Source organism: Malus domestica, chromosome 15, assembly GCF_042453785.1.
Source record: "Malus domestica chromosome 15, GDT2T_hap1".
Taxonomy (NCBI): Eukaryota; Viridiplantae; Streptophyta; class Magnoliopsida; order Rosales; family Rosaceae; genus Malus; species Malus domestica.
In genome coordinates, this window is record NC_091675.1 from 29228051 (window position 1) to 29237483 (window position 9433).

At 41.9% G+C, this 9433-nt stretch overlaps 3 protein-coding genes across 4 annotated transcripts; 1 reads left to right on the top strand and 2 right to left on the bottom strand.

The window, feature by feature from the left end:
• Positions 1-533: 533 nt before the first annotated feature.
• LOC114821535 (cysteine desulfurase, mitochondrial) lies at positions 534-2350 on the bottom strand. Its single transcript, XM_029094064.2, has one exon. It carries the CDS (start codon positions 2348-2350, stop codon positions 893-895), a length of 1458 nt encoding a protein of 485 aa, XP_028949897.2. The 3' UTR covers positions 534-892.
• Positions 2005-5772, top strand: LOC103405432 (uncharacterized). The gene is made up of 2 exons (XM_029094063.2): positions 2005-2693; positions 3189-5772. Exon 2 carries the CDS (start codon positions 3235-3237, stop codon positions 5539-5541), a length of 2307 nt encoding a protein of 768 aa, XP_028949896.2. The 5' UTR covers positions 2005-2693; positions 3189-3234; the 3' UTR covers positions 5542-5772.
• A 726-nt stretch (positions 5773-6498) lies between these two features.
• Positions 6499-8847, bottom strand: LOC114821657 (cytochrome c oxidase subunit 6a, mitochondrial-like). Of its 2 annotated transcripts, none has more exons than XM_029094649.2 (4): positions 8545-8847; positions 7919-8025; positions 7768-7810; positions 6499-6774 (listed from the first exon to the last, which is right to left on the bottom strand). In XM_029094649.2, exons 1-4 carry the CDS (start codon positions 8657-8659, stop codon positions 6737-6739), a joined length of 303 nt encoding a protein of 100 aa, XP_028950482.1. In that variant the 5' UTR covers positions 8660-8847; the 3' UTR covers positions 6499-6736. The 2 variants fall into 2 exon arrangements, with proteins under 2 accessions (XP_028950482.1, XP_028950481.1); XM_029094648.2 differs by having other exon boundaries at positions 6499-7549; positions 8545-8837.
• Between the last annotated feature and the right edge of the window lie 586 nt (positions 8848-9433).

A 9433-nucleotide genomic window follows, 5' to 3' on the forward strand; every position in this document is an offset into this window, starting at 1 on the left:
TTTTTCGTTTTCACTTGTGCCAGAAATGGGGAGAAAGTAAAAGGGAGAAATGAGGAATGAAGAGGATGACGGGAGGTGGCGGGAGAAATGAACGAGATACAAGAAAGCGAAAACATGAAAGTCAAAACAAAAAGCCACAAGACACATGGGAATTCTAAATGACATGAGAACTATAGATTCCGGGCAATACAGAAACCCTATTACGTGATAGCAAGACTTATAAGTGATAGCAAGTGCTCCTCGTCCATAAACCTTATTATGGATTCCAGGCAATACACCATGAGATACTCTTTCATTGACATTTGCAAGTGTTCCTTGTCCGTAAACCCTACTATGTGATAGCAAGACTTAAATAAGTATTTATGACTATCGAGTCTGCAACGAAATGCCAAACTAAAGAGCACAAGAAGCGACTAAAATGCAACAATTTCCTATGATCAGTGTCTCAAGTGCGCAATCTTGTGTCTTCTCCATAATCATGAATATATGCATATTATGTATGAAAAAGAACCAAACTACCAAGTAACAAACCATTATTCAAACATTCACCACAATCTTCATATGTCATATTGAAACATTTCTGTAGTGAAAAATAGTTATTCAACCCATACAAAACCCAAGCAAAGAAAACAATATATCAGACCAACAAATGTATCATCCTCGCCTATCTTTGCCCATATCAAATGCCAAGGAAACATAACAGCACGGGGCACATATCGAAAACAACTATGTGTTTGCAAAACTTAGTTATGAAGTAATTATGGAGAGTTGTCAAAGGCATTTACAACAAGGATAGCAAAATGAACCTCGAGTTCTCCATCTACTCTATCAGCTGCAGCTCACTCGTGCATATGTATACTCGCTGCTTCACCCAGTTCCTCTACCAAATTCCTTAATGCTGTGACCACTGAATACTCTTGATATCAATCCCTTCTTTCACCATCTCATAAAGCGGGCTCAACTCCCTCAACTTCTTCACCTGCTGCACCGTCAGCTGAACCGCCCGGTCAATCTCCTCCTCCGTTGTGAACCGCCCAATCCCAAACCGAATAGAAGTATGAGCCATGTCCTCATCCACCCCCAAAGCCCTCAACACGTATGAGGGCTCCAAACTCGCACTGGTACAGGCACTCCCACTCGACACCGCCACTTCCTTCAACCCCATCAACAAGCTCTCCCCTTCCACATAAGCAAACGAAAGATTCAAATTCCCAGGGTAACGTCTCTCCTCGCTACCATTCACCACAACCATATCAAGCTTCTCCCTGATTCCCTTCAACATTCGATCCTGCAACGCTCTTACCCTCTTCTCATCATACTCCATTTCCTTCTTCGCAATTTCGCAGGCCGCACCAAACCCTACCACCAATGGAGTCGGAACAGTTCCGCTCCGAATCCCTCTCTCCTGTCCACCTCCATTCATTTGGGGCTCCACCCGAATTCTTGGCCTCCTCCTCATGTATAAAGCTCCGACCCCCTTGGGCCCGTAAACCTTGTGCCCCGAAAGGGACATCAAGCTCACATTCCATTTGTCCACATCAATTGGGATCTTCCCAAGCGCCTGAGCCGCGTCCGTATGGAATGGAATTTTGAACTCCTTGCAAATTTCCCCAATTTCCTCCATCGGCTGAATAACCCCAATCTCGTTGTTCACCGCCATGACCGATACGAGGCCTGTATCGGGCCGAATCGAGGAGCGGAGCTCGTCGAGGTCGATAAGCCCGTCGGACTTCACCGGAAGGTAGGTCACATCGTATCCCTCCTGCTGGAGATGGCGGCAGGAATCCAGAACGCACTTGTGCTCCGTCTGGGTGGTGATGACGTGGCGCTTCTTGTCCTTGTAGAAGTGCATGACGCCCTTGACCGAGATGTTGTTGCACTCGGTGGCGCCGGAGGTAAAGACGATTTCTTTGGGGGAGGCGCCGATTAAGTCGGCGACCTGGGCGCGGGCGGTCTCGACGGCGGAGTCCGACTCCCAGCCGTACATGTGGGTCCGGGAGTGGGGGTTTCCGTACCGGGTGAGGTAGTAAGGAAGCATGGCGTCGACGACCCTGGGGTCCACCGGCGACGTGGCCTGCATGTCCAGGTACAGAGGCCGGCCAGAAATTTTGACCCCTTTCATTGAAACTCCATCCGGGTCATCGTAGGTTTCGGCGACGGCGGCGGCGGTGGAGAGGGTGCGGACGAAGTCGGAGGCGGGTTTTGTGGTTAGGGTTTGGCGGCGGAGAGCGGAAGCAAGTAGCTTCGATGCCATTTTTTTTTTTTTTGGGCGGTCGTCGCTTGCGTCGTTTTGGTGGGGTTGTGATGAAGGCGCAAAGGGAAAAGGGATTGCCTTAAAGGTCACCGACATATTCGATCTGGAGAGGGACACGTGGCGAGTTGAGAACCCAGTATGTGCTAAGTGCTAATGGGGACGGCGTCGTTTTGGGAAAAGCAAATAGGTATTCCAGATCCGAATCTAAGAAGCAGCATTGGAGGGCAGAGGAGTGAGCAGAAAAAGCTTTTTTCCGGGAGGAGCTCTTGCGATCTTGCATTTTGTTGGAGTTCCAACTGCGTGCATTTCTACAGGAGAGAATACCTACTGCTACTCCCTGCAATTCAGCATTTTGGGTAATTTACCCGCCACTCCAGAAAGAAGACAAGTTTTTAACCGTTCATCCTTGCCAGAATCCAACCGCTTCCAACTCCCTCTGGTATCTCTCTCTCTCTCTCTCTCTCTCTCTCTCGATCGATTGGCATTCTGAGATTTGGTCTTCTGATTTAGAAACTCGAAACGTGATGAGATCTGATTGTAATTTTGTCAATGTCTTGGCTGTGGAACGGGAAAAAGATTGTTGATTTGGTTAGATGATGATCAAACCCAAGTGGGATTTCTCTCGAAATTAACAATGTTGATAGCTTTTCATCTCAAAATCAATAGGGACTTGACATTACTGGGTTCTTGTCTAGTTGAAGTCAAGGTTGCTGGTTTCGGTTCGATCCGTAGAGTTTGATTCATCATTCACACAGTTACTGCTGTGCAAACACATTTTTGCTGTCATAAGTTGATAAGTAGATGAGTTTAAGTGAATGTTTTCTTGTACCAAATTTCCATTTTATCAAACTACCTGTTTTCATCTTATGATTGGTGACACTGGGAAGATTTCAATTTTTGTTTGCCCGTATTTGAAAAGTTGAATTTTACGCAGGTTTTGTAAAGAAAACATACTGGTTGTAGCCTGATAGAGATTCGGTATGTTCAAGCTATCTCCTCGCAGGAACTCCAGATCTAAAGGGTTCAAGGTCAAGCATGCTCTGCAGCTATTTCTTTTGCTGGGTGTCTGCGTCTGGCTGGCTTACCAAGTCAAGCAGTCTCATGGCAAGAAAGCGGAGTTCAAGGAAAGCATAAAGGATGGCAGCAACCAAATCTTGAAGTTAGGAAGAAAGGACCTAAAGCCTGTTGTGGATGAAATTGTTGATAGCAATGCAGCGCGGAAGGAGGAGGAAGAAGAAGATAACAGGAATGGAGAAGAGCGAAACAAGCCTGAAGAGATTGATAGCGTAGGAAGAGGCACTGGAGATGATGAGGTAAATGAAAATGGTGAAAATAAAATTGAAGAGAGAACACATGATCCCGAAGATTCTATACAAGGAGAGAAAGCAAGTGAAACGAGCAAGGAGATTACTAGTGAGGAGAATGTGAATGAAAATGAAGAGAGCAAAGAGGATGAAACTGGAAACGGAAAGGATGAAGACAATAAAGCCAAGGAGAGTGAGGAAAGCAATGAGAAGGAGACTGAAGGGACCAAAGAGAAAGAAAGTGAAGAGAAGGAGAATGTACAGACCGTAGAGAAAGAAAGTGAAGAGAAGGAGAACGGAGAGACCAAAGAGACAGAAAGTGAATGGAAGGAGAATGTAGAGACTACAGAGAAAGTAAATGAAGAGAAGGAGAACGGAGAGACCCAAGAAACAGAAATTGAACAGAAGGAGAATGCAGAGAACAAGGAGCAAGAAAATGAACAGAAGGAGAATGACGAGACCAAAGAGAAAGAAATTGAACAGAAGGAGAATGAAGAGACCAAAGAGGACAGAAGTGATGAGAAAGGAACATCGGAGGAGACTCAAGGGGTGGATAATAAAGAGGGGGATCAACGCAATGATACAGATGATAAAGAAAAGGAGGCCGAAGAGAAGGAAGGTGATAAGATTGAGAAGCTGCTTTTAACTGATGATCGAGTTCGAGATGGAGGTGAAACTGATGAGGGGGCAAGAGAAGAGCCTTACAGGGCTGATGATGCCTCCAGTGCTATGTCCCATGAAATTCAGAATGCAACACAAGATAATGAACAAGGCGGTTCAGAAAATTCTAAAGAAGAAAAGCAGTTTGGAGACAAAGAAAATAATACAAATAGCACTGAAGTGGTTGATGTTGATCAAAACAAGTCGGTCTCAAATGTGGAAGAGACTGAAAAGATTGAACTGAATGATAATGAAAAGGCCAAGGAAACTGAAGCGGGTGGTGGTGAGAGTAATCACTTGGAATCAGACAATGGTTCCATGCGTTATTCAACCGATCAGCAGCAAGTAGACACCAAGACAGATGACTCTACACTGAATAGTTCAACCAATCAGCAGCAAGGGGACACAAAGATGAATGACTCTACACCACAAAATTCTACAGATCAGCAGCAAGTGGGCCCTAAGAAAGATGACTCTACACAGCAAAATGTTGTATTAGAGCAAACCAAGAGATCTGATGTAGCTACCAACAGCGAGCAACAAGACTCTAGCACAACAGCTTCCACTATAACTCAGAATGGAGATGCAACAAATGGAGTAACACTAGATACTTCTAGTAATGCAGAATCTGTTGTGTCGGATAGTCAGACTGTCGACTCCAGTACACCTACGGAAACTGATAAAACTTCTGTACCTTCAACCATGAGCATTGTGCAGACTCAAAATCTCAGCAGTGACATGGAGGTAGAAGGAAAACAGGAAAATATACTCTCTCAAAAAACAAACGAGACTGAAGATGCTGGCCAAAAGCAACAAGTTGATTCTTCATTCCAACAAGAGAAAGATGCACCCTCAAACACAGATAACAACTCTGATGCTAGCCAGAATGAAAATGGCGGCGCTGTTCTGAACAACACAAATGAAAATGCCGATACAGATGCAGGCCAAAAGGAAGAATCAGTTGACTCGTCGAATTCTTCAGTATCCCAAGACAAAGAAGAATCTTCAAACACCAATACTAATGTTGAGGCTGGACAGAATGAGAATGAGAATGTTATTCAAAGCAACACCAACGACAATGTCAATGCAGATGCAGGCCAAAAGGAGAATGAAGGTGCTGTCGGAGAAGGATCTGGTAATGCCCAGAAAGAGAACGAAGATTCTTCAAACTTGAATGACAATACTAATGAGAGCCAGAATGTGACACTGGATTCGACAAATTCTTCAATCCCCGAAGAAGAGAAAGAGGCTCGTATAGACCTGGATACTTTGCCGGAAAGCAAAACTGAAACTAATAACAATGATGAAACGGCCGCTGAGTAAAACATTTTAATAAGTTCACCATTCGTTGCGCAACCATTTATGTCATTTTGATTTCATATATTTTTTTTTGTGAGGTGATTACTGATTGTGCATAACTGTAACGTTCATTGATCACTCTACCACTCTACCTCCTTGTGATTATAGTTCTAAGTATATTATCAATCTTGTGGGTAATATTTTGACAAGTTGTAAGATTCAAGTTTTCTGCAATTGCATAATTCATATGATCCACTCCTTGATGCTGTATTTCCTCTCACTCTTCTAGAGAAATTTTTTAGGTGCGGACATCCAGACCATATGACCATCTTCGGACACGCAAAACCTTACCCCTTGTATTTTGGTCCAACCTGCGCATGGTGTTTGGTGCCCTGCGTCGGAAAACAAGAATCTCTTCTTTTCTCATCTATCTTTTGCCAAAGGAATGCTAAGTTAGGGAAAGGAGAGGTTCTTGGGTACAACACCTGAATTGGTGGTGTGAGAGGAGGGTGGGACCCAAGTGGCCCAGGGAATGGTGCCCTCGATTTGTCAAGCCCACCATTTTTCAAACTTTGGTTCCACCCCTCTCTCACAAAACACACGCTCATAGTGTCCGACGGAAAATCTCTCATGGGGCAGACGAAAGTTTTGTGTCTAGATCCGTAAGAATGAGGTGGTCCGGTAGATGGACTTCAGAATTTCTCTAGGGAAAGGACTTGAGATTATTGCTTCGGCAGAACACAAAACTTCGAGTGTTACTGCTAAACGGCGTATTATATATAACCAGCTATCCATCTGTTATCGGGCACTTGTTCACCACAAACCTCATGTGATTCTGAGTTTTCACTTGCATCCTGAAATTCTCACTTTAATGTTTCAGTCGATAAATTTCTCAGAAAAAGCTGTGTCGAACATATTGAGGGACCGAAAATATCACCATATTCGGGAAAAAATAGACATATAGATTGAAGATCAGGAAGCTGGAAAGAGAAACAAACCAACATCTCATCATCTTATTTATGTGCGTCAATGGTTACAGACAAACATAACTAAAAACTGAACAACTAACCACAAAGTCTTGATCCCGATTTCATAAAGAAAAATACACGCACGTATTCACATCCAAATAAACCCAAAGATGACTAATGCATCCGTCTGACATGAACATGAACGAGAGTCATTCCAAATGGTCCCTTCTTGAAATGTCACAAATGCCAGCCTAGTGGTCGTGCTTTCTTTCGAAAAGGCCATCCGGACCTGAACACCAAAGAAAATGCTCAGATATTCGAGCAAAACTTCTTGAAGAGAAAGAGAATAAACAGACGAAACTTTGTGAACAAGTAGAAACAGAAAACAATAATGCCTCAACATCTCATTATCTCCAAATGCACCGAGGAAAAGTTGGCAAATTAGAAAGCTGTTCAGAGCACAAAAGCAATTGAAGTTTGTGTTCTTTTTTAATGAAAGTTAATTTGGAAAAACAAAATAGCGTACCTTTTTTTACCAATAAGCACGCATTTCTGTCTACGAACAAGAATGTACCAGCTTTAACAATGATTCAATTTCAGCTATTCTAAAATCCAGTCCTAGAATTGGTATCAACTTGGGAACAACATTTCACATACTTAGTAGATATTGGCCTCCCTTATTCCTTTTTTTTTTTCCAAATTATCGAAAGACATCTAAGGTCGTGAAAACAATTCAAACATGCTCCTACTACTACCCGAACGACCTGTTCTTCACTAGACATACTGGTACTAACGAAAACCAAGATGAAAAATAATGGCTAAGGTGAATATAATGTTTTCGAATGTGATGCCAGATGTAGCAATCAAATGAAAGATATATTTAAAAGACACCACCAACAACAACAAAGCCTTATCCCACTAAGTGAGGTCGGCTATATGAAATCCCAGAACGCCACTGGGCTTGGCTTTGTGTTATGTCTTCTGTTAGATCCAAGTGGTCCAAGTCTAATGATTCGACATAAGAACGGAGTGCCGGTTGTCGACTACCTGACACCCTCCCCCTCCTTTAAAAAAAAACAAACCAAATTATTTGATTTCCAACATAGAATCCATCTTTGGGGAGAAATATACTAAAAACATCAAATCAGACTTAATCACATGAGACCACAGTTCAAATCTAATCATTGTTTCTAGTAAAAAGAAAACAGTGAAATGCACATTAGGTCAACAAAAGATTATCATAAAATCAGTCTATAATGATGTTCAGAATCATATATCATACCCCATGGGAATTCCTTATTGCGGATATGCAAGTATGGGTATGGCTGCAAACATAAAGAACAGAAAACGTGGATCACTATCAACTGCAGAAGGTAAAGACATAATATCAAGGAATGCAAAGCGAAAAAATCGCAACGCTTAAGAAAGCTCACAGGAGGCGGTTCATAGTGAGGATGCGGCTTTGACAGGTTAACAAAAGTTAAAATAGTGCAGGCAGCAATGCCTAAGTAAGTTATCTTCTCCCACTTGTCCGCCTCACCTGAGTAAGTGAAGTAGAAAAACAGATCAATGCAATGTAAAACCACTAAAATAATCCGCGATGCCAATCGTATCGAGAACGAATTTTATACTCCAAACCCAGATGGATATCAATGCTTAAGGTGTCACCATAGCATTCTACATTATTCAAGCTAACCGGAAAGGCTTCAGACTCCGCCGAATTCCGGAATTAAATTCATCTTATATTTGGTCATTGCTTTTACAACAATATACACAAACCTATCAAACTATTGAACAAAGGGGAAGAAAATAATAACAAAAATATAGGAACTAAGGTAAAAACCCTAACATACACCCGCAGCTCCAAAAATGATCCTCACAAAGAGTATACAAAGAGTATACGGAGAGGTTCCTCACTCAAATGTTAATTGGAATTTCTCGGATAAAAAATTCGTAATCAAACTAAGAAATAATAATTCCATCAGTAAGAAAAATTAAATAATCGCATATATTCGTGTGCGTGTGCGCGCGCGTCGGAGAGAGAAAGATAAGAAATTACGAGCATCGTTGTGTCCAGCAGAGGAGGAGAAGGAGCGCTTTAGAGGAGCAGCTGATCGAGAGCCGCCGCGCAGGGCGGTCTGAAGCCCAGCAGCTCGGACCATCGCCATGGCCATCTCTTAGCAAAGCTGTATCTGTCAGTCGTTGGTGTTGTATTGTTTAGAGAATTTATGGCAAGCGAAAATGCGAAACCAATTGTTGACAATTTTGTTGCAGGAATTGTGTAGAAGGAGTCGGAAATTAGAAAGAGAAAAGCCCGTTTCTCTAAAGCCACTTTCTGTTTACACCCAACAAATTACAGGCCCATGGTTGCCTATTACAAATGCACGTTTATCCACATTTTTGGAAAATATTCACAACTCACATATTAAATAATATGTGATCACATATTAAACCCAATTCAACTAAGATTTACATGATCACATATGAAATAATATTCAAAACACTCACCTTTAAATGTGTAAATACTCAAGTAAATGTTACATCAAATACAACAAAGTTGAAGTCGTCTCGTAGGCACTTATTTAAGAACACACTAGTCTCAAACAAGGAAACTTGCATATGAAAATAAGTCTCACAAAATCCGACTATTGTAAAACCCAATATGTGACAAAAATCCATAGTCTAAGAAAAAATGTGAGTTAATTCAAAGTCAATTTAAATGTCTACAGGACGTACATAAGGGTATGATCAATTTGAATGTATGCCTCGTTAAAACCTAGTCAGTTAGCAAAAACCCAAAAGGAAAAATGCTCCTAATTGTAGGAAAAAAGTATATTAAGTTCAAGTGAGTATACTTCGGATACTTCCTTGAGTTTGAAATAATTCCAAAAAGAACTAACAGTGTTACTATTTAGAAAGTTTACCCATACCAATTCCTCAAACAAACT

Excerpts from the sequence above, each read along its gene's own strand:
- LOC114821535 (XM_029094064.2), bottom strand. The coding sequence starts at position 2,350 with ATGTCGGTGACCTTTAAGGCAATCCCTTTTCCCTTTGCGCCTTCATCA.
- LOC103405432 (XM_029094063.2), top strand. The coding sequence starts at position 3,235 with ATGTTCAAGCTATCTCCTCGCAGGAACTCCAGATCTAAAGGGTTCAAG.
- LOC114821657 (XM_029094648.2), bottom strand. The coding sequence starts at position 8,659 with ATGGCCATGGCGATGGTCCGAGCTGCTGGGCTTCAGACCGCCCTGCGC. Across the intron at positions 8,026-8,544 it reads TGCTGGACACAACGATGCTC|GTGAGGCGGACAAGTGGGAG; the intron begins GTAATTTCTTAT and ends TCACTTACTCAG. Across the intron at positions 7,550-7,767 it reads CAATAAGGAATTCCCATGGG|GAGGGGGAGGGTGTCAGGTA; the intron begins GTATGATATATG and ends TTTTTTTTAAAG.